Source organism: Bombina bombina, chromosome 1 (genome assembly GCF_027579735.1).
Source record: "Bombina bombina isolate aBomBom1 chromosome 1, aBomBom1.pri, whole genome shotgun sequence".
Taxonomy (NCBI): domain Eukaryota; kingdom Metazoa; phylum Chordata; class Amphibia; order Anura; family Bombinatoridae; genus Bombina; species Bombina bombina.
In genome coordinates, this window is record NC_069499.1 from 710709104 (window position 1) to 710733828 (window position 24725).

Consider the following 24725-nt stretch of genomic DNA (forward strand, 5'->3'; position numbering starts at 1 on the left):
AGCTGCTTGTATGCTGTGTACCTCGCGCTCCCAATCTGTCAACTATGCCGAGGTGCGCGAGAATAGAATCTAAGGCCAAGTGTTTGTCTGTACTGCGCATGACGGCTTCAGACAAACACTTGTCTTTTATAATATAGGATTACATGCACAAACAGCTATAGTTTAAGCTCACCAAACAGTTCAAAGTCAAACCCTAATTATTTTTTTGTTCGAAAAAAGAACTATGATTTTTTATTTTTTTTTATAATTAGAAATAAACTTCTCTTTATAAAATCTTAGCTTAAATAAGGACTTTCCACATCTGTTTAAAATAACCATCATAAAGTGAACATTCTGTATTTTATACACTTTCTCACTAATTTAAGCAAATAACTGTGGTCTTTAAGTAGCACTATAATGTGACAACTTATGTCAATAATTTATAACTTCAATGCTCTTCAGCAGTGGATATTATTTAGCTGTATAACCAGTAAATTTGAATTGGCCTTTCTTTAAATCTTAGTTGCCCGAGAAGACTACAGCACATTACTGTTCAAGACAATGCTGTTGTGTCCAGCAGCTAAGGGGTAAATGCATGCCATCCTTTAGTGAAACATTATCTGGTGGTTCATGTAGATTTCATTCACATCTTTTGACAATATCCTAAAGTAGCATCTCTATAGAAAGACTGTTTTTTTTTTTTTTTTGGGGGGGGGGTTGTATTTACACCGCCACACTGGAAAAAAATGTGGTTTTGGATTATCCATATACTAATGAAAGCAATTATATTGTACAGATCTTGTTAAAGGGGCACTGAAACCAATTTTTTTCTTTCCTAATTCAGATAGAGCATGCAATTTTAAGCAACTTTCTAATTTACTCCTATTATCAAATTTTCTTCATTCTCTTGGTATCTTTATTTGAAATGCAAGAATGTTAAGTTTAGATGCCGGCCCATTTTTGGTGAATAACCTGGGTTGTTCTTGCTGATTGGTGGATAAATTCATCCACCAATAAAAAAGTGCTGTCCAGAGTACTGAACCAAAAAAGAAGCTTAGATGCCTTCTTTTTCAAATAAAGATAGCAAATGAACTAAGAAAATTGATAATAGGAGTAAATTAGAAAGTTGCTTAAAATTGCATGCTCTAATGGTACTTTTGGGAATATGGTAAAGGAAGATGTATTTTGAATTCTCTCCATCTTTTGTGCAAGGTGTGTGGAGGGGGGGGTTCCCCTTTCTCTTTTTTTTTTCTTTTCTTTTTTTTTCAATTCATTTTTTCATGGTTGCTGTATTGTTGTTTAGGGAAAACAACAAGGGGGGGGGGGGGAGGGGGAAAATATATTTCAACAGGAAAATAAGTATGGATTGTTTATTGTCGATTAAGTTTAGTGGTTTATCTATCTTCTTTCTTTGAAACTATATGAAAATGTATAAACCTGTTGAAATACAATAAAAATTATTTTAAAAAAAAAATTGCATGCTCTATCTGAATCACGAAAGAAAACATTTGGGTTCAGTGTCCCTTTAAATGATAAGATATATACAGTCTAATTATAAAAAGATGGAAAGGAGTTACTACTTAAGATGTGGGGAAAATATTTGCCAATTGGCTATATTATTATGTACAATAAACAGTTAACAGATTTGAACATATTGTAATTTCCTTGATTAATTTTATTATTTTATTTAATGCTGTACGTATAAGTAAATTGGCATGTAAATTTTTTTTTTCTAATGACATAACAGAAAAAAATGCAAGTAATCGATGTTATTCTATGTGCTGATTTACTAGAACAGGTAGTGAGAATTGAGAGCCAAATGAAAATAAATTGATACAAGTAGCAAATTTCAACACAATATCATTTTTTTAATTATATAGGATGCTGTTCTATTTCACAACACCTTGTATTATAACTTGCTGTATGGGAATATCAATGCCACTCCAGAAGAAGTTTACCATGTAGCAAAGTTGGCAGGGCTACATGAATCCATCCTACGCATGCCTCATGGGTACAACACCCAAGTAGGTGAACGTGGACTTAAGCTATCAGGTAATTCCATTAATCATTATTAAAAGATGTAAAACTAAAGGCATATACTTCTCTCTTTCAAAAGGGTTGGAATTTTTATTATTTTTTTATTGATTTTCAAGCAACAGCAGAAATCTACTGTTGTACTTTATTTAAATAATAATCCAAACAAAAAGAATAATGAACAAAAAACAAAGTTTGAACACATATAAGTAAAAATAAGCCTATACATGTGCATTTATAGGTTTACATATTGCATTGTTTCAATACAAAGAAAAAATACCCAAGACAAACAAACTACGAGAGGGAAAAAAAAAAAAAGGTTGGAATTTTAATGCAAATTATTTAAATTAAGTGCAACAGTTTCTTAGAAATTACATTCTTTAGTTATTTATCTATAATATTTTACTGCAGTATTATGATCACCGACACAATTATACACTTTGAAATTACAAACATTGGAGTTGCCTTATTTTTGCTCACCCTATGAGCACTTACTAATGTAGATTGGCCTTTCAAAACATAGCTGTGAAGAAAATCTGAGCTTATCATGCAATCACTACTGTTAGTAGAGCATAAGGTTAATTTAACAAGGTGTTTAAGTCACATTCTCACACATTTCTGAAATAAATTGGATCTACATTCTGCAATTGAAGGAATAATTGGAATTAATGTTCTTTGGTATATGGGTGACAAATCATTTCCCTATGTCTGTAGCATAATCTCCTTTTCTTTCATGTAATTGGCAAGACTCCATGAGCCAGTGACGTATAGGATATACAATCCTACCAGGAGGGGCAAAGTTTCCCAAATCTCAAAATGCCTATAAATGCACCCCTCACCACACCCACAATTCAGTTTTACAAACTAGGCCTCCATATGGAGGTGGTGAAGTAAGTTTGTGCTTCATTTTCTTCTGTGATATGCGCTTCTCAGCATTTTGAAGCCTGATTCCTCTCAGAGTACAGTGTTTGTCAGAGGGATGTGAAGGGAGTATCACCTATTAATTCTATGGTTTTCCTCACGGTAAATCTTTTCATAGGTTCTCTGTTATCGGTCATAGAGATTCATCTCCTACCTCCCTTTTCAGATCGACGATATACTCTCATAGTCCATTACCTCTACTGATACTTTTTCAGTACTGGTTTGGCTATATATATCTGCTATATGTGGATGGGTTTCTTTTGGTAAGTATGTTTTCATTACTTAAGACACTCTCAACTATAGTTTGGCACTTTATGTATTAATATAAATTTTTAAATATATACATATATATATATATATATATATATATATATATATATATATATATATATGTCAGGTTTATGTATATTTCCTTTTGCAGACTATTCGTTTCAATATTGGGAAACATATTTAGGAAGTTATTTTCTCCAACATAGGTGTGTCCGGTCCACGGCGTCATCCTTACTTGTGGGATATTCTCTTCCCCAACAGGAAATGGCAAAGAGCCCAGCAAAGCTGGTCACATGATCCCTCCTAGGCTCCGCCTACCCCAGTCATTCTCTTTGCCGTTGTACAGGCAACATCTCCACGGAGATGGCTTAGAGTTTTTTAGTGTTTAACTGTAGTTTTTATTATTCAATCAAGAGTTTGTTATTTTGAAATAGTGCTGGTATGTACTATTTACTCAGAAACAGAAAAGAGATGAAGATTTCTGTTTGTATGAGGAAAATGATTTTAGCAACCGTCACTAAAATCCATGGCTGTTCCACACAGGACTGTTGAGAGCAATTAACTTCAGTTGGGGGAACAGTGTGCAGTCTCTTGCTGCTTGAGGTATGACACATTCTAACAAGACGATGTAATGCTGGAAGCTGTCATTTTCCCTATGGGATCCGGTAAGCCATGTTTATTACGATCGTAAATAAGGGCTTCACAAGGGCTTATTAAAACTGTAGACTTTTTCTGGGCTAAATCGATTCATTATTAACACATATTTAGCCTTGAGGAATCATTTTATCTGGGTATTTTGATATAATAATATCGGCAGGCACTGTTTTAGACACCTTATTCTTTAGGAGCTTTCCCAAAGCATAAGCAGAGCCTCATTTTCGCGCCGGTGTGGCGCACTTGTTTTTGAGAGGCATGGCATGCAGTCGCATGTGAGAGGAGCTCTGATACTTAGAAAAGACTTTCTGAAGGCGTCATTTGGTATCGTATTCCCCTTTGGGCTTGGTTGGGTCTCAGCAAAGCTGATACCAGGGACTGTAAAGGGGTTAAAGTTCAAAACGGCTCCGGTTCCGTTATTTTAAGGGTTAAAGCTTCCAAATTTGGTGTGCAATACTTTTAAGGCTTTAAGACACTGTGGTGAAAATTTGGTGAATTTTGAACAATTCCTTCATGTTTTTTCGCAATTGCAGTAATAAAGTGTGTTCAGTTTAAAATTTAAAGTGACAGTAACGGTTTTATTTTAAAACGTTTTTTGTACTTTGTTATCAAGTTTATGCCTGTTTAACATGTCTGAACTACCAGATAGACTGTGTTCTGAATGTGGGGAAGCCAGAATTCCTATTCATTTAAATAAATGTGATTTATGTGATAATGATAATGATGCCCAAGATGATTCCTCAAGTGAGGGGAGTAAGCATGGTACTGCATCATTCCCTCCTTCGTCTACACGAGTCTTGCCCACTCAGGAGGCCCCTAGTACATCTAGCGCGCCAATACTCCTTACTATGCAACAATTAACGGCTGTAATGGATAATTCTGTCAAAAACATTTTAGCCAAAATGAACACTTATCAGCGTAAGCGCGGCTGCTCTGTTTTAGATACTGAAGAGCATGACGACGCTGATAATAATATTTCTGAAGGGCCCCTAACCCAGTCTGATGGGGCCAGGGAGGTTTTGTCTGAGGGAGAAATTACTGATTCAGGGAACATTTCTCAACAGGCTGAACCTGATGTGATTGCATTTAAATTTAAGTTGGAACATCTCCGCATTCTGCTTAAGGAGGTACTATCCACTCTGGATGATTGTGACAAGTTGGTCATCCCAGAGAAACTTTGTAAAATGGACAAGTTCCTAGAGGTGCCGGGGCTCCCAGAAGCTTTTCCTATACCCAAGCGGGTGGCGGACATTGTTAATAAAGAATGGGAAAGGCCCGGTATTCCTTTCGTCCCTCCCCCCATATTTAAAAAATTGTTTCCTATGGTCGACCCCAGAAAGGACTTATGGCAGACAGTCCCCAAGGTCGAGGGAGCGGTTTCCACTTTAAACAAACGCACCACTATACCCATAGAGGATAGTTGTGCTTTCAAAGATCCTATGGATAAAAAATTAGAAGGTTTGCTTAAAAAGATGTTTGTTCAGCAAGGTTACCTTCTACAACCAATTTCATGCATTGTCCCTGTCGCTACAGCCGCATGTTTCTGGTTCGATGATCTGATAAGAGCGGTCGATAGTGATTCTCCTCCTTTGGAGGAGATTATGGACAGAATCAATGCTCTCAAATTGGCTAATTCTTTCACCCTAGACGCCACTTTGCAATTGGCTAGGTTAGCGGCTAAGAGTTCTGGGTTTGCTATTGTGGCGCGCAGAGCGCTTTGGTTGAAATCTTGGTCGGCTGATGCGTCTTCCAAGAACAAGCTACTTAACATTCCTTTCAAGGGGAAAACGCTGTTTGGCCCTGACTTGAAAGAGATTATCTCTGATATCACTGGGGGTAAGGGCCACGCCCTTCCTCAGGATCGGCCTTTCAAGGCAAAAAATAAACCTAATTTTCGTCCCTTTCGTAGAAACGGACCAGCCCAAGGTGCTACGTCCTCTAAGCAAGAGGGTAATACTTCTCAAGCCAAGCCAGCTTGGAGACCAATGCAAGGCTGGAACAAGGGAAAGCAGGCCAAGAAACCTGCCACTGCTACCAAGACAGCATGAAATGTTGGCCCCCGATCCGGGACCGGATCTGGTGGGGGGCAGACTCTCTCTCTTCGCTCAGGCTTGGGCAAGAGATGTTCTGGATCCTTGGGCACTAGAAATAGTCTACCAAGGTTATCTTCTGGAATTCAAGGGACTTCCCCCAAGGGGGAGGTTCCACAGGTCTCAGTTGTCTTCAGACCACATAAAAAGACAGGCATTCTTACATTGTGTAGAAGACCTGTTAAAAATGGGAGTGATTCATCCTGTTCCATTAAGAGAACAAGGGATGGGGTTCTACTCCAATCTGTTCATAGTTCCCAAAAAAGAGGGAACGTTCAGACCAATCTTAGATCTCAAGATCTTAAACAAGTTTCTCAAGGTTCCATCGTTCAAGATGGAAACCATTCGAACTATTCTTCCTTCCATCCAGGAAGGTCAATTCATGACCACGGTGGATTTAAAGGATGCGTATCTACATATTCCTATCCACAAGGAACATCATCGGTTCCTAAGGTTCGCATTCCTGGACAAACATTACCAGTTCGTGGCGCTTCCTTTCGGATTAGCCACTGCTCCAAGGATTTTCACAAAGGTACTGGGGTCCCTTCTAGCTGTGCTAAGACCAAGGGGCATTGCTGTAGTACCTTACTTGGACGACATTCTGATTCAAGCGTCGTCCCTTCCTCAAGCAAAGGCTCACACGGACATTGTCCTGGCCTTTCTCAGATCTCACGGGTGGAAAGTGAACGTGGAAAAGAGTTCTCTATCCCCGTCAACAAGGGTTCCCTTCTTGGGAACAATAATAGACTCCTTAGAAATGAGGATTTTTCTGACAGAGGCCAGAAAAACAAAGCTTCTAGACTCTTGTCGGATACTTCATTCCGTTCCTCTTCCTTCCATAGCTCAGTGCATGGAAGTGATCGGGTTGATGGTAGCGGCAATGGACATAGTTCCTTTTGCGCGCATTCATCTAAGACCATTACAACTGTGCATGCTCAGTCAGTGGAATGGGGACTATACAGACTTGTCTCCGAAGATACAAGTAAATCAGAGGACCAGGGACTCACTCCGTTGGTGGCTGTCCCTGGACAACCTGTCACAAGGGATGACATTCCGCAGACCAGAGTGGGTCATTGTCACGACCGACGCCAGTCTGATGGGCTGGGGCGCGGTCTGGGGATCCCTGAAAGCTCAGGGTCTTTGGTCTCGGGAAGAATCTCTTCTACCGATAAATATTCTGGAACTGAGAGCGATATTCAATGCTCTCAAGGCTTGGCCTCAGCTAGCGAGGGCCAAGTTCATACGGTTTCAATCAGACAACATGACAACTGTTGCGTACATCAACCATCAGGGGGGAACAAGGAGTTCCCTAGCGATGGAAGAAGTGACCAAAATCATTCTATGGGCGGAGTCTCACTCCTGCCACCTGTCTGCTATCCACATCCCAGGAGTGGAAAATTGGGAAGCGGATTTTCTGAGTCGTCAGACATTGCATCCGGGGGAGTGGGAACTCCATCCGGAAATCTTTGCCCAAGTCACTCAGCTGTGGGGCATTCCAGACATGGATCTGATGGCCTCTCGTCAGAACTTCAAAGTTCCTTGCTACGGGTCCAGATCCAGGGATCCCAAGGCGGCTCTAGTGGATGCACTAGTAGCACCTTGGACCTTCAAACTAGCTTATGTGTTCCCGCCGTTTCCTCTCATCCCCAGGCTGGTAGCCTGGATCAATCAGGAGAGGGCGTCGGTGATCTTGATAGCTCCTGCGTGGCCACGCAGGACTTGGTATGCAGATCTGGTGAATATGTCATCGGCTCCACCTTGGATGCTACCTTTGAGACGAGACCTTCTTGTTCAGGGTCCGTTCGAACATCCGAATCTGGTTTCACTCCAGCTGACTGCTTGGAGATTGAACGCTTGATTTTATCGAAGCGAGGGTTCTCAGATTCTGTTATTGATACTCTTGTTCAGGCCAGAAAGCCTGTAACTAGAAAGATTTACCACAAAATTTGGAAAAAATATATCTGTTGGTGTGAATCTAAAGGATTCTCTTGGGACAAGGTTAAGATTCCTAGGATTCTATCCTTCCTTCAAGAAGGATTGGAAAAAGGATTATCTGCAAGTTCCCTGAAGGGACAGATTTCTGCCTTGTCGGTGTTACTTCACAAAAGACTGGCTGCTGTGCCAGATGTTCAAGCCTTTGTTCAGGCTCTGGTTAGAATTAAGCCTGTTTACAAACCTTTGACTCCTCCTTGGAGTCTCAATTTAGTTCTTTCAGTTCTTCAGGGGGTTCCGTTTGAACCCTTGCATTCCGTTGATATTAAGTTATTATCTTGGAAGGTTTTGTTTTTAGTTGCAATTTCTTCTGCTAGAAGAGTTTCAGAATTATCTGCTCTGCAGTGTTCTCCTCCTTATCTGGTGTTCCATGCAGATAAGGTGGTTTTACGTACTAAACCTGGTTTTCTTCCAAAAGTTGTTTCTAACAAAAACATTAACCAGGAGATTATCGTACCTTCTCTGTGTCCGAAACCAGTTTCAAAGAAGGAACGTTTGTTGCACAATTTGGATGTTGTTCGCGCTCTAAAATTCTATTTAGATGCTACAAAGGATTTTAGACAAACATCTTCCTTGTTTGTTGTTTATTCTGGTAAAAGGAGAGGTCAAAAAGCAACTTCTACCTCTCTCTCTTTTTGGATTAAAAGCATCATCAGATTGGCTTACGAGACTGCCGGACGGCAGCCTCCCGAAAGAATCACAGCTCATTCCACTAGGGCTGTGGCTTCCACATGGGCCTTCAAGAACGAGGCTTCTGTTGATCAGATATGTAGGGCAGCGACTTGGTCTTCACTGCACACTTTTACCAAATTTTACAAGTTTGATACTTTTGCTTCTTCTGAGGCTATTTTTGGGAGAAAGGTTTTGCAAGCCGTGGTGCCTTCCATTTAGGTGACCTGATTGCTCCCTCCCTTCATCCGTGTCCTAAAGCTTTGGTATTGGTTCCCACAAGTAAGGATGACGCCGTGGACCGGACACACCTATGTTGGAGAAAACAGAATTTATGTTTACCTGATAAATTACTTTCTCCAACGGTGTGTCCGGTCCACGGCCCGCCCTGGTTTTTTTAATCAGGTCTGATAATTTATTTTCTTTAACTACAGTCACCACGGTACCATATGGTTTCTCCTATGCAAATATTCCTCCTTAACGTCGGTCGAATGACTGGGGTAGGCGGAGCCTAGGAGGGATCATGTGACCAGCTTTGCTGGGCTCTTTGCCATTTCCTGTTGGGGAAGAGAATATCCCACAAGTAAGGATGACGCCGTGGACCGGACACACCGTTGGAGAAAGTAATTTATCAGGTAAACATAAATTCTGTTTTTTTCTTACCTGGTGTATAGTCTTTTCTTCAAATTGACTGCTTTTTCATTAAATTTCGTGGGGAAAATTAGGTTTGCGAGGTCACAAAATGCTGATATTTATTGCGTCATTCTTGGTGCAAGAATTTTTCTGGCGCGAAGGTACGTTTGGTGACGCAAATTCATAATTTCCGGGGTCTTAGTTGACGACAGATTTCCTTGCACAAGGTTGCGTCTGCCATGACGCGAGTTGCGTCATTTTGTTGTGTGTCATAATTTAAACCCCACTTCCTATATGCCTTTTGCCTTTTTATGATCAGAGGGCTATGCTGTTTGTTTTTCCCATTCCTGAAACTGCCATATAAGGAAATTGATAATTTTGCTTTATATGTTGTTTTTTCTCTTACATTTGCAAGATATCTCAATCTGATCCTGTCTCAGAAACAACTGTTGGAATCTTGCTGCCTGATAACAGTTCTACCAAAGCTAAGTGTATCTGTTGTAAATTAGCGGAGATTATATCTCCAGCTGCAGTATGTAACAGTTGTCATGATAAGCTTTTGCATGCAGAGAATGTATCCATCAGTACTAGTACAATGCCTGTTGTTCCTTCAACATCTAATGTACATGATATTCCTGTGAATATTAAAGATTGTATTGCTGATGCGATTCAGAAGGCTTTGTCTGCTATTCCGCCTTCTAATAAATGTAAAAGGTCTTTTAAAAATTCTAATAAAGTTGATGAAATTGCAAATGACCAACAACATACTGAATTATCCTCCTCTGATTAGGATCTATCTGATTCAGAAGATTCTACCTCAGATATTGACACTGACAAAACTTCTTATCTCTTTAAGATGGAGTATATTCGTTCCTTGTTAAAAGAGGTGTTGGTTACTTTGGATATTGAGGAATCTAGTCCTCCTTGATACTAAAACTAGTAAACGTTTAAATTCTGTTTATAAACCTCCTGTGGTTACTCCAGAGGTTTTTCCAGTTCCTGATGCTATTTCTGATATGAGTTTTACTGGAATGGAATAGGCCTGGTACTTCTTTTATTCCTTCTTCTAGGTTTAAAAAGTTGTATCCTTTGCCAGCAGCTAGATTGGAGTTTTGGGAAAAAAATCCTCAAAGTTGATGGGGCTATTCTTGCCAAACGTACTACTATTCCTATGGAAGATAGTACTTCTATTAAGGATCCCTTAGATAGGAAACTTGAATCTTATCTAAGGAAAGCTTATTTATTTTCTGGCTATATTCCTAGGCCTGCTATATCTATGGCTGATGTTGCAGCTGCATCAACTTTTTGGTTGGAAAGCTTAGTGCAACAGGAAACGGATCCTGATTTGTCTAGCATTGTTCGCTTGCTTCAACATGCTAATCATTTTATCTGTGATACTATTTTTGATATCATCAAAATTGATGTTAAATCTATGTCTTTAGCTATTTTAGCTAAAAGAGCTTTGTGGCTCAAATATTGGAGTGCTGATATGGTATCTAAGTCTTGATTACTATCTCTTTCTTTCCAAGGTAACAATTTATTTGGTTTTCAGTTGGATTCAATTATTTCAACTGTCACTGGGGGGGAGTTTTTTTGCCTCAGGATAAAAGATCTAAGGGTAAATCTAAAGCTTCTTATCGTTTTCGTTCTTTTCGACAGAATAAGGAACAGAAAGCCAATCCTTCCCCCAAAGAATCTGGTTCCAATTGGAAACCTTCAATTTGGAATAAATCCAAGCCTTTTAAGAAACCAATGCCAGCCCCCAAGTCTGCATGAAGGTGCGGCCCTCATTTCAGCTCACCTGGTGGGGGGCAGATAAAAAATTTCCAAAACATTTGGGCAGATTCTGTCCAAAATCAGTGGATTCAGAGTATTGTCTCTCAAGGGTATCGAATAGGATTCAGAGTATGACCTCCTGTGAGAAGATTTTTCTCTCTCACACGTTCCAGCGAAGGCTCAGGCTTTTCTGAAGTGTTTCAGATCTAGAGCTTTCAGAGGTAATAATACTAGTTCAGTTTCAGGAACAGGGTCTGGGGTTTTATTCAAATCTGTTCATTGTCCAAAAGAAAGAAAATTCATTCAGGCCAGTTCTGGATCTGAAAAGTTTGAATCGTTTTGTAAGAGTGTCAACTTTCAAAATGGTGACTATAAGGACTATTCTGCCTTTTGTTCAGCAAGGTCATTATATGTCCACAATAGACTTACAGGATGCATATCTTCACATTCTGATTCATCCAGCCACTATCGGTTTCTGAGAGTCTCTTTTCTAGACAAGCATTACCAATTTGTTGCTCTTCCGTTTGGCCTAGCAACAGCTCCAATAATTTTTTCAAAGGTTCTCAGTGCCCTACTGTAATCAGAGAACAGTGTATTGTGGTGTTTCCTTATTTGGACGATATCTTGGTACTAGCTCAGTCTTTAGATTCTGCCGAATCTCACACAAATCAACTAGTGTTGTTTCTTCACAGACATTTACCGAAAGGTTCCTTGATTCCTCAGATAAGGGTCACCTTTTTAGGTTTCCAAATAGATTCAGTGTCCATGACTCTGTCTTTAACAGACAAGAGACGAATGAAATTGGTTTCAGCTTGTCGAAACCTTCAGTCTCGATCATTCCCTTCAGTGGCTATGTGCATGGAAGTTTTAGGTCTCATGACTGCAGCATCGGACGCGATCCCCTTTGCTCATTTTCATATGAGACTTCTTCAGCTTTGTTTGATGAATCAATGGTGCAGGGATTATACAAGGATATCACAATTAATATCCTTAAATCCCAATGTTCAACTCTCTCTGACTTGGTGGTTAGATCACCATTGTATAGTTCAAGGGGCCTATTTTGTTCATCCAACCTGGACTGTAATAACAACAGATACAAGTCTTTCAGGTTGGGAAGCTGTCTGGGGATCTCTGACAGCACAAGGGGTTTGGAAATCTCAAGAGGCGAGGTTACCAATCAATATTTTAGAACTCCGTGTTATTTTCAGGGCTCTTCAGGTTTGGCCTCTTTTGAAGAGAGAACCATTCATTTGTTTTCAGGCAGACAATATCACAACTGTGGCATATGTCAATCATCAGGGTGGGACTCACAGTCCCCTAGCTATGAAAGAAGTATCTTGGATACTTTCTTGGGCGGAATCCAGCTCTCGTCTAATTTCTGTAGTACATATCCCAGGTCTAGACAATTGGGAAGCGGATTATTTTAGCTGTCAGACTTTACATCAGGAGGAGTGGTCTCTCCATCCAGATGTGTTTTTTCAGATTGTTCAGATGTGGGGTCTTCCAGAACTAGATCTGATGTCTTCACATCTAAACAAGAAACTTCCCAGGTACTTGTCCAGGTCCAGGGATCCTCAGGCGGAGTCAGTGGATGCGTTAGCAGTTCCTTGGTTTTACCAACCTACTTATATCTTCCCGCCTCTAGTTCTTCTTCCAAGAGTGATCTCCAAGATCATCATGGAACACTTGTTTGTTTTTCTGGTAGCACCAGCTTGGCCTTACAGGTTCTGGTATGCGGATCTTGTCCGGATGTCCTGTTGCCAACCTTGGCCACTACCTTTAAGACCAGACCTTCTGTCTCAAGGACCGTTCTTCCATCAGGATCTCAAATCATTAAATTTGAAGGTATGGAAATTGAACGCTTAGTGCTTAGTCATAGAGGTTTCTCTGACTCAGTGATTGATACTATGTTACAAGATCGTAAATCTGTTTCTAGGAAGATTTATTATCGAGTTTGGAAGACTTATTTTTCATGGTGTTCTCATAAATTCTCCTAGCTTTCTTTTAGAATTCCTAGAATTTTACAGTTTCTTCAGGATGGTTTGGATAAAGTTTTGTCTGCAAGTTCCTTGAAGGGACAAATCTCTGCTCTTTCTGTTTTATTTCACAGAAACATTGCTAAGCTTCCTGATATTCACTGTTTTGTACAGGCTTTGGTCCGTATCAAGCCTGTCATTAAATCAATCTCTACTCCTTGGAGTCTTAATTTGGTTTTGAAGGCTTTACAGGCTCCTCCTTTTGAGCCTATGCATTCTTTGGATAGTGAACTACTTTTTTGGAAAGTGTTCTTCATTTTGGCTATCTCTTCTCCTAGAAGAGTTTCCGAATTATCTGCTCTTTCTTGTGAGTCTACTTTTCTGATTTTCCATCAAGATAAGGCAGTTTTGCGGACTTCACTTTAATTTTTACCTAAAGTTGTGAATTCTAACAACATTAATAGGGAAATTGTTGTTCCCTCTTTGTGCCCTAATCCTAAAAATTCTTTAGATAGATCCTTACATTCTCTGGATGTTGTAAGAGCTTTGAAATATTATGTTGAAGCTACTAAAGATTTCAGGAAGACTTCTAGTCTATTTGTTGTCTTTTCTGGTTCTAGGAAAGGTCAGAAAGCTTCTGCCATTTCCTTGGCATCTTGGTTATAGCTTTTGATTCATCAGGCTTCGGGTCAGGCCCCGCCTTAGAGAATCACAGCTGATTCTACTAGATCTGTCTCCACTTCGTGGGCTTTTAAGAATGAAGCTTCAGTTGATCAGATTTGCAAAGCAGCAACTTGGTCTTCTTTGCATACATTTACTAAATTCAACTTTTTTGATGTATTTGCCTCTTCGGAAGCAGTTTTGGTAGACAAGTTCTTCAGGCAGCTGTTTCAGTTTGATTCCTCTGCTTATGTTTTTTCTTTTCAATTATGAGAAAAACTTATTTTTTTGGATGTGGATTTAATTTTTTCAACAGAAAATGGCTGTTTTTATTTTTATCCCTCCCTCTCTAGTGACTCTTATGTGGAGTACCACATCTTGGGTATTACTATCCCATACGTCACTAGCTCATGGACTCTTGCCAATTAAATGAAAGAAAATATAATTTATGTAAGAACTTACCTGATAAATTAATTTCTTTCATATTGGCAAGAGTCCATGAGACCCACCCTTTTTATGGTGGTTATGTTTTTTTGTATAAAGCACAATTACATTTCCAGTTACTTTTTTGATGCGTTTTACTCCTTTTTCTATCACCCCACTACTTGGCTATTTGTTAAACTGATTTGTGGATCTGGTGAGGGGTGTATTTATAGGCATTTTGAAGTTTGGGAAACTTTGCCCCTCCTGGTAGGATTGTATATCCCCATTCGTCACTAGCTCATGGACTCTTGCCAATATGAAAGAAATTAAATTATTAGGTAAGTTCTTACATAAATTTTGTTTTCTGCCCATTTTATTCTTTTATACCTACTTGCATATTTTATTGCTACAAATCTAAATTGGTGAGTGCTACTAGGGTAAGCTAAAATAACTTTCTTTCATTTAAGTGGCAAGAGTCCATGAGCTAGTGATGTATGGGATATACATTCCTACCAGGAGGGGGCAAAGTTTCCCAAATCTCAAAATGACTATAAATACACCTCCCACCTCACTCATTCCTTAGTTTTACAAACTTTGCCTCTCATGGAGGTGGTGAAGCAAGTTGGTCTTGATTTTTATTCTTTGATAGGCGCTTCTAAGCATATTGAAGCCAAGTTCCTCTCAAAGTACAGTGTTTGAGGGATGTGATTGGATTATTGCCTGATGACGCCATGTTTTCACCTATGGGAAATCTATTCTAAGGCTCTCTGTAAATCGGTTGCAGGGATTCATCTGCTGCCTCCCTTTTCAGATCAACTTTATACTCCTCTACCATTACCTCTACTGATATGTTTCAGTACTGGTTTGGCTGTCTGCTATATGTGGATGGGTGTCTTACACAGTAACTATTAGGGCTGAGCGATATAGGGGGGAAAATATTGCGATTTAAAAAAAAACGCGATTGCGATTTAATTACGATTTTCTTCATAAATTGCAAAAGTCCACAGCTGCATTCATTACTTTTGGGAAATAAGAACCTGGCCACCAGGAGGAGGCAAAGCCAAAGGCTTCAATACCCAAGCAATCGGCGTTGTCGAACTTCGCTTCAATGCCTGCTTTCTTCTCTCAAGTCCATGGCGGAGGCAAGGCTACTATCCGTCAAACTTGAAAGGCTGTGTTCCTGTTCCACGGCGTAGATTCCGGTAAGATCGTTTCATTTTACTTCTTCATGAATGTACTGCAAGTCATTTGTTCCTGCGAACTCGCATGAAAAATACAGGGTCTCAGTGGGACTCCTTTAGTATCTTGGAATCGAGGGTTAATATCTCCTGAGAGGGATTATTGAACAGGTTTTTTTTTTAATCATGTTTGTTATGTGATTCAGTCTGCTTATGTGTAGTGTTAACTGGGCTCGTGGCTTTTGGAACATAACGGCCTTTTGAAGTGACGCAACCTTACGGTCGGGCGCGCTTTTTTTGGACTGTATGGTTCACCTTGTGACCGGGCATGTTTACGTTCTGGTCTCACATTTCCGCATTCCTGACTGTGTGGCGACATAGGAGGTGTTTGGTGTTTGGTTCATAGGAGGTGGTTAGTGCCCCAGCCATTGTGGGTGTCAGGTGCCGTTTAAATTATATTTAGTCCATTTTTTGGTATCCTTTATCCAGTTATGGAGGATGCTGATGTTGAGATTATTCAACTTTCTGATTCAGATTCTTCATCCTGTGAAGAATGCAAATTGGCCCCATTGATTCAGGTCAGTCAGTTATGTTCTTTAGGCCATTCTGGTTGCAGGCTGGTTCTGCTTGGGTTCAGATCTTCTGTCTAACGGTTTATTCAGATACATGGCGCCTATTATACCTTGCATGGTCAGGTTATTGCTATTAACATTATTATGTTTCTTGTTATTTGTTTTACAAGTTTTGGCTAAGCATTCTCAAGAGGACTTGTGGGTCCATGCGGCTCTCTGGATTGTTTCAGTCCTAAATATCCGTCTCTCTGGTGACTGGGTCAGTAAATTTTGCTGCGTCACTCTGTTGCTTCCGATACCCTCGGACCCTAGAGTATTCTTTCCCACGTGGTAGGAAAATTAGAGGGTTTAGCGCCTCTTTTCCGCCGGTCGGAGCAGTGTTGCTTTAGGAAATTGTCCTTTTTGGACTTGTTCCTTTCGTGGTTCTTCTTCATTGAGACCTCTTGGATGTTGTCTGTTTCTCTTTGTGGATGGGTCACCTTCGGGGGGACTTGGAGTGAGGTCTTTTTGGGCTCCGGTTAGGGGTCCTTTCCCCTGTGTTGGGAATTCTCTGCATCTCCTTCTTGGGATAGAAGAGGTCCTAGTGGTTTTCCACTCATATGGTTCAGGTATTGCCATCCAGGTGGCATCCAAACCCATGTTTTACTGTCCTCTGAATCTGAGGTGATGTGGAGGCTTGATGTTGCTCTGTTCCGGTGACTTGTCCTCACTGTTTACCTTGTGTCTGGAGCTCGTGGCTAGTTAGACTGCTAGATCAGCATACTAATGCTCTGTGACTACTCTGTACTGTTGCAAACCGAGGGTTGCTAGTTCGATCCTCTGCGATGTTTACTCAGCCTTTCCTCCTTCCGAGGTTGATAAAATGAGCAGCGCCTTGTGTCCCTTAAGTGGGATAAGCCGCACTTTTAAAGCACAATCATGTTAATGTTGCTTGGCCGCCTATTAGCTCTAGTGTCCTTTTATGGCCTTGGCTCTTTGGAGTGTTGGGCTCCTGCAAGGGGTGGTCTCTTCCCTTTGGGTCGGGACTTGCAAGGGCTTCTTGCTCTTGTTATCCGGGTTATTCTGGATTTTGCCCTGGGGAGGTCTGTTTTTTTTTTATATCAGACGAGGTATTTATGTTCCTGGAGGATTGTTTAATCTAAACATTTGTGGGGTCCGGGCTTCTTATCCTGTTCTTCCTGTGGTCGAGGGTTTTACTCAGCATTTTCTCTTTGTGGATCCCACTGTTGGATGTTACCGGACCTTATGATCCAAGAACTGGCCTGGCGGTTCCAGTTTCTGGGGTACCTGGACCTAGCCCTTGTTCTGGCTGTTCTGTTTTACAACTTGGCCAGATTTACTTAGAGCGGGGGTGCCTTGGAGCTTGCCTTGTGCTGGACAGTACGGTTCCCTTGGGACAGCCAACTAACGTGACCTGATGGTGGGCTTTCCTGCCTAGCAAACGGAAGGTTTGCGGTAGCTCAGCTGTCACTTTTGCGCCTGGTATGTGTGCTAGCACAAAGGTGTTTTAAGGGGTTCTTCCATGTTCGTCAGTGACGTGGCCTTGTGTCCTCTCAGTTCTTCCTACGACTTCCCGTCTTGTGGGCAGTTGTTTATCGACGCTCTCCTCTTCAGGGGGCTCGGTGTCCTTACGGAGGTGTGATTCATTTTTTAGGAGCCTCTACTGTGTACGGGAGGTTGGAGCAGATGTTTATCTGGTTCAGGGATTGGTCTGCTCATTGAGTTGTTCCTTTCCCTCTGGGGAGCTGCTGGCTCAGCATTGAGACTTGGTCAGATGGCTTTGCTAGATCCCTTGGGTCTATCGCCTGCTCGATTGTCTTTAGATTGAAGTGGCTGTATCCATTCTTCCGCCCTTTTGGGGGCCGGTCTTGGGGTTCTTTTCGGTTCCCTTGCTTTCATATCTGCCGCTGCTTGTGCTGGTCCGGCTAGGTGTAGGATCTAAAATCTGTTGTTCATCCTCAGGTCTTGGGGGTGACTGTGGACCTTTTTTTAGAGGTTCTGTGCCTCTCCCCCTTTGTGATCTGAGTAGGCTTGGTGGCCTGAATTGCCTGGAGAGTGTCCTCTGTCTTTGAGGTTGAGCAATCTGCTATTAGTTTGGCTGCTTCTTCCTTATGGATAGGGTTTTCTCCCTGTCTTCCTACGGATGGCAGCATGTTACTGGATTCGGATGTTTATTCTGAGTTTGCTACTTGTAATTTTTTGTTTGCTCAGTTTCTGAGTTCTGACGTTTTGAGGACTTTATCTTCAGCTGTCTTTCGGTGCTGTTGCACGATGTTTGGGAGATGTTTCTTCTCCTTGATGATGCCCGGTTGCTCCTTGTGGGTTGGGCGTCATCTCCCCTTGTTCTCGAGATCCATTCGGGTCTCTGTGGACTTGGCCTTCCTTTGAAGGGTTTTTTTCCTTTATGAATTTTGCTGTATCTTTGGGTATCCCTTTGGCTTACCCTTGTCCTCTCCCTTTTGGGGATTTTGGTACTGTACTAGGAAGGGTTGTGTGGGGACCGACTGCTGGGCGACGGTTCTCCTGGAGAAGTGTTGGCTCAGTCTGCTTGCGGTCTCTAGTTAGGCTTTCAGACTATCTGCGGGTCAGTGTCCTTGGGGCCTTTTCCTTCTAGTTTTTTTGCCCGGCTCCAACGAAGCAGGGTTTGGTGGGGTTGTGTGTTTTTCAGGCCTGGTGCCCTCAGAATGGGTTGCCTACTGTACCCTCCTGTTTTTGCATTCTGTGTCCTCTATATAGCTTGGGTATTGTTTTCCCAAAAGTAATGAATGCAGCTGTGGACTCTTTCCATTTATGAAGAAAAACTTAAATTATGCTTACCTAATAATTTTTTTTTCTTCAGATGGAAAGAGTCCACAGCTCCCCACCTGTATTTTTTCTGTGGGGCGTCTATTTTTTATTCTTCTGGCACCTTTTCATCCTGGTATTTCTTTTACTGGTCCTTGTTCCTCAGCAGAATGACTGGGGGATGAGGGAAGTGGGAGAAGTACTTAAGCCTTTGGCTGGGGTGTCTTTGCCTCCTCCTGGTGGCCATTTTTTTATTTCCCAAAAGTAATGAATGCAGCTGTGGACTCTTAACATCTGAAGAAAAGAAAATTATCATTTAAGCATAATTTAAGTTTTTCTTAAAAATTACTATAACACCTTAATTTTTCAATAAAAAGTTTATTTAACTACAGAATCTTAATGGTCATGTTTCTCAATGTCCAATACACTCTGGGAGCCTAAAAATACAAACCACATATGTGTGTGTGTGTGTGTGTGTTTTTGTGTATGTGTGTATATATATATATATATATGTGTGTGTATATATATATATATATATATATATATATATATATATATATATATATATATGTATGTATATATATATACATATATATATGTATGTATATATATATTATTTTTCTTCTTTTTTTAAACATATTATCTTGACTGAAAATGAGCCCTGCTCCTATCCAGGAATCCAATAGAGGCATATAGCAGTAGGGGTGGGGGGCTGCTCCTTTCATAAATGCTGTGCCTTGCTGATATCAAATACATTGTAAATGCAGTTAACCCAGCAGCTAGCTAGCAGAGGGGACTGCAGTTTTAGCCTTTTTGGCAGCCGTGGGATTAACTGCATCTGCTATGTATTTGAGCCGTTTCTCAGAGAGCAGGAGATTGTGTGGGACATTCCATAATGATTACATACCCTTAGTTTCAGACTGCAGACATCCCTAGGGGGAAATATAAGTAAGTGGCTTTCCCTCCTCTTCACTCTCCTGCATGGACTCTGATTTTAGACTTCTATAGATTGATCGGCTGCTACTGAGATCACAAACAGAAAGTGAAAGTAAAACAGCCATTTTACAAATGTGTGCTAAAAGCAACCACTAGATGGAGCTGGTTTGCAAGAAATCACATACAAATCAATGCCGTACAGACACATCTGAAGATTTTATTTATTTTTCAAAAAATCGCATACTCTTGCAGTTTTAAAACCTCAGCGATTAATTGCGGTTTAAAACTGCATCCGCGATTTATCGTGCAGCCCTAGTGAGTATATACTTTTATTATATAGGACACTCTCAGCTATGGATTGGGCACTTTTTAATTAAAGTTTTATATATTGTTTGTATACATGCCTTGAGTCAGTAATTCAGTGCTCTTTTTTTAGCGACTTTATTTGCGGCTAAATATTTGTCTCAAGGTTGGTAGAGTCTGTGAAACATACAGGTTTTTTCTTTCATGTAATTAGCTATGACGTATGGGATATGCATTCCTACCAGGAGGGGCAAAGTTTCCCAAACCTCAAAATGCCTATAAATACACCCCTCACCACACCCACAAATCAGTTTTACAAACTTTGCCTCCTATGGAGGTGGTGAAGTAAGTTTGTGCTAGATTCTACGTTGATATGCGCTCCTCAGCAGGTTGGAGCCCGGTTTTCCTCTCAGCGTGCAGTGAATGTCAGAGGGATGTGAGGAGAGTATTGCCTATTTGAATTCATTGATCTCCTTCTACGGGGTCTATTTCATAGGTTCTCTGTTATCGGTCGTAGAGATTCATCTCTTACCTCCCTTTTCAGATCGACGATATACTCTTATTTATATACCATTACCTCTGCTGATTTTTGTTTCAGTACTGGTTTGGCTTTCTACAACATGTAGATGAGTGTCCTGGGGTAAGTAAGTCTTATTTTCTGTGACACTAAGCTATGGTTGGGCACTTTTTTATAAAGTTCTAAATATATGTATTCAAACATTTATTTGCCTTGACTCAGGATGTTCAACATTCCTTATTTCAGACAGTCAGTTTCATATTTGGGATAATGCATATGAATAAATCATTTTTTTCTTACCTTAAAAATTTGAATTTTCCCTGTGGGCTGTTAGGCTCGCGGGGGCTGAAAATGCTTCATTTTATTGCGTCATTCTTGGCGCGGACTTTTTTGGCGCAAAATTTTTTTTCTGTTTCCGGCGTCATACGTGACGCCGGAAGTTGCGTCATTTTTGACGTTCTTTTGCGCCAAAAGTGTCGGCGTTCCGGATGTGGCGTCATTTTTGGCGCCAAAAGCATTTAGACGCCAAATAATGTGGGCGTCATTTTTGGCGCTAAAAAAATATGGGCGTCACTATTGTCTCCACATTTTTTAAGTCTCATTTTTTATTGCTTCTGGTTGCTAGAAGCTTGTTCACTGGCATTTTTCTCCCATTCCTGAAACTGTCATTTAAGGAATTTGATCAATTTTGCTTTATATGTTGTTTTTTTCTATTACATATTGCAAGATGTCCCACGTTGAAACTGAGTCAGAAGATACTTCTGGAAAATCGCTGCCTGGGGCTGGAGCTACCAAAGCTAAGTGTATCTACTGTAAACTTATGGTATCTGTTCCTCCAGCTGTTGTTTGTACTGTTTTGTCATGACAAACTTGTTAATGCAGATAATATTTCCTTTAGTACTGTTACATTACCTGTTGCTGTTCTGTCAACATCTAATACTCAGAGTGTTCCTGATAACATAAGAGACTTTGTTTCTAAATCCATTAAGAAGGCTATGTCTGTTATTCCTCCTTCTAGTAAACGTAAAAAGTATTTTAAAACTTCTCATTTTTCAGATGAATTTTTAAATGAACATCATCATTCTGATTCTGATAATGGTTCTTCTGGTTCAGAGGATTCTGTCTCAGAGGTTGATGCTGATAAATCTTCATATTTATTTAAAATGGAATTTATTCGTTCTTTACTTAAAGGACCAGTCAACACAGTAGATTTGCATAATCAACAAATGCAAGATAACAAGACAATGCAATAGCACTTAGTCTGAACTTCAAATGAGTAGTAGATTTTTTTTCTGACAATTTTAAAAGTTATGTATTTCTCCAACATTGGTGTGTCCGGTCCACGGCGTCATCCTTACTTGTGGGATATTCTCTTCCCCAACAGGAAATGGCAAAGAGTCCCAGCAAAGCTGGTCACATGATCCCTCCTAGGCTCCGCCCACCCCAGTCATTCTCTTTGCCGTTGCACAGGCAACATCTCCACGGAGATGGTTAAGAGTTTTTTGGTGTTTAAATGTAGTTTTATTCTTCTATCAAGTGTTTGTTATTTTAAAATAGTGCTGGTATGTACTATTTACTCTGAAACAGAAAAGGATGAAGATTTCTGTTTGTAAGAGGAAGATGATTTTAGCAGACAGTAACTAAAATCGATTGCTGTTTCCACACAGGACTGTTGAGATGAAGTAACTTCAGTTGGGGGAAACAGTTAGCAGACTTTTCTGCTTAAGGTATGACTAGCCATATTTCTAACAAGACCATGTAATGCTGGAAGGCTGTCATTTCCCCTCATGGGGACCGGTAAGCCATTTTCTTAGTCAAACATAAAAGAATAAAGGGCTTCAAAAAGGGCTTAAAAACTGGTAGACATTTTTCTGGGCTAAAACGATTGCTTTACTAGGCATATTATGCAGATTCTAACTAATAATTGGTATTATAATCTTGGGGAACGTTTAGAAAAACGGCAGGCACTGTGTTGGACGCCTTTTTCCGATGGGGGCCTTTCTAGTTATAGACAGAGCCTCATTTTCGCGCCATTAATGCGCAGTTGTTTTTGGAGAGCAAGGCATGCAGATGCATGTGTCAGGAGCTAAGAATCACTGAAAAAGCTTATAGAAGGCGTCATTTGGTATCGTATTCCCCTCTGGGCTTGGTTGGGTCTCAGCAAAGCATATAGCTGGGACTGTATAGGGGTTAAATGTAAAAACGGCTCCGGTTCCGTTAATTTAAGGGTTAAAGCTCTGAAATTTGGTGTGCAATACTTTTAATGCTTTAAGACACTGTGGTGAAATTTTGGTGAATTTTGAACAATTCCTTCATACTTTTTCACATATTCAGTAATAAAGTGTTTTCAGTTTGAAATTTAAAGTGACAGTAACGGTTTTATTTTAAAACGTTTTTTGTGCTTTGTTGACAAGTTTAAGCCTGTTTAACATGTCTGTACCATCAGATAAGCTATGTTCTATATGTATGAAAGCCAATGTGTCTCCCCATTTAAATTTATGTGATAATTGTGCCATAGTGTCCAAACAAAGTAAGGACAGTAATGCCACAGATAATGATATTGCCCTAGATGATTCCTCAAATGAGGGGAGTAAACATGATACTACATCATCCCCTACTGTGTCTACACCAGTTATGCCCACACAGGAGGCCCCTAGTACATCTAGTGCGCCAATACTTATTACCATGCAACAATTAACGGCTGTAATGGATAACTCCATAGCAAATCTTTTATCCAAAATGCCTACTTATCAGAGAAAGCGCGATTGCTCTGTTTTAAACACTGAAGAGCAAGAGGACGCTGATGATAACTGTTCTGACATACCCTCACACCAATCTCAAGGGGCCATGAGGGAGGTTTTGTCTGATGGAGAAATCTCAGATTCAGGAAAAATTTCTCATCAAGCTGAACCTTATGTTGTGACATTTAAATTTAAATTAGAACATCTCCGCGCACTGCTTAAGGAGGTGTTATCTACTCTGGATGATTGTGACAATTTGGTCATTCCAGAGAAATTATGTAAGATGGACAAGTTCCTAGAGGTTCCGGTGCCCCCCGACGCTTTTCCTATACCCATAGTAAATAAAGAGTGGGAAAGGCCCGGCATACCTTTTGTTCCCCCCCCCTATATTTAAGAAATTATTTCCCATAGTCGACCCCAGAAAGGGCTTATGGCAGACAGTCCCCAAGGTCGAGGGGGCGGTTTCTACTCTAAACAAACGCACTACTATTCCTATCGAAGATAGTTGTGCTTTCAAAGATCCTATGGATAAGAAATTAGAGGGTTTGCTTAAAAAGATTTTTGTACAGCAAGGTTACCTTCTACAACCAATTTCATGCATTGTTCCTGTCACTACGGCAGCGTGTTTCTGGTTCGAGGAACTAGAAAAATCGCTCAGTAAAGAATCTTCGTATGAGGAGGTTATGGACAGAGTTCAAGCACTTAAATTGGCTAACTCTTTTGTTTTAGATGCCGCTTTGCAATTAGCTAGATTAGCGGCGAAAAATTCAGGGTTTGCTATCGTGGCGCGCAGAGCGCTTTGGCTAAAGTCTTGGTCAGCGGATGTGTCTTCCAAGACAAAATTGCTTAACATTCCTTTCAAAGGTAAAACATTATTTGGACCTGATTTGAAAGAGATTATTTCAGACATCACTGGGGGAAAGGGCCACGCCCTCCCACAGGATAGGTCTTTTAAGGCTAAAAATAAGCCTAATTTTCGTCCCTTTCGCAGAAACGGACCAGTCTCTAATTCTGTATCCTCTAAGCAAGAGGGTAATACTTCACAACCCAAACCAGCCTGGAAACCAATGCAAGGCTGGAACAAGGGTAAGCAGGCCAAGAAGCCTACCACTGCTACCAAAACAGCATGAAGGGATAGCCCCCGATCCGGGACCGGATCTAGTGGGGGGCAGACTTTCTCTCTTTGCTCAGGCTTGGGCAAGAGATGTTCAGGATCCTTGGGCGCTAGAAATAAACAAATTTCTCAGGGTACCATCGTTCAAAATGGAAACTATTCGAACGATCCTACCTACTATCCAGGAAAATCAATTTATGACTACCGTAGATTTAAAGGATGCGTACCTACATATTCCTATCCACAAGGAACATCATCAGTTCCTAAGGTTCGCTTTTCTGGACAAGCATTACCAGTTTGTGGCACTTCCATTCGGATTAGCCACTGCTCCAAGGATTTTCACAAAGGTACTAGGGTCCCTTCTAGCGGTTCTAAGACCAAGGGGCATTGCAGTAGTACCTTACTTGGACGACATCCTGATTCAAGCGTCGTCCATGTCAAAAGCAAAGGCTCATACGGACATCGTCCTAGCCTTTCTCAGATCTCACGGATGGAAGGTGAAC

At 40.6% G+C, this 24725-nt stretch overlaps 1 protein-coding gene across 1 annotated transcript in view; it reads left to right on the top strand.

Moving 5' to 3' along the window:
* Nucleotides 1-24725, top strand: part of ABCB7 (ATP binding cassette subfamily B member 7) — a 558087-nt gene that overhangs the window by 464715 nt on the left and 68647 nt on the right. The window contains exon 13 of the mRNA XM_053699205.1: nucleotides 1860-2031. Coding sequence (XP_053555180.1) covers nucleotides 1860-2031 — 172 coding nt within the window. The remainder of the gene's footprint in view (nucleotides 1-1859; nucleotides 2032-24725) is intronic.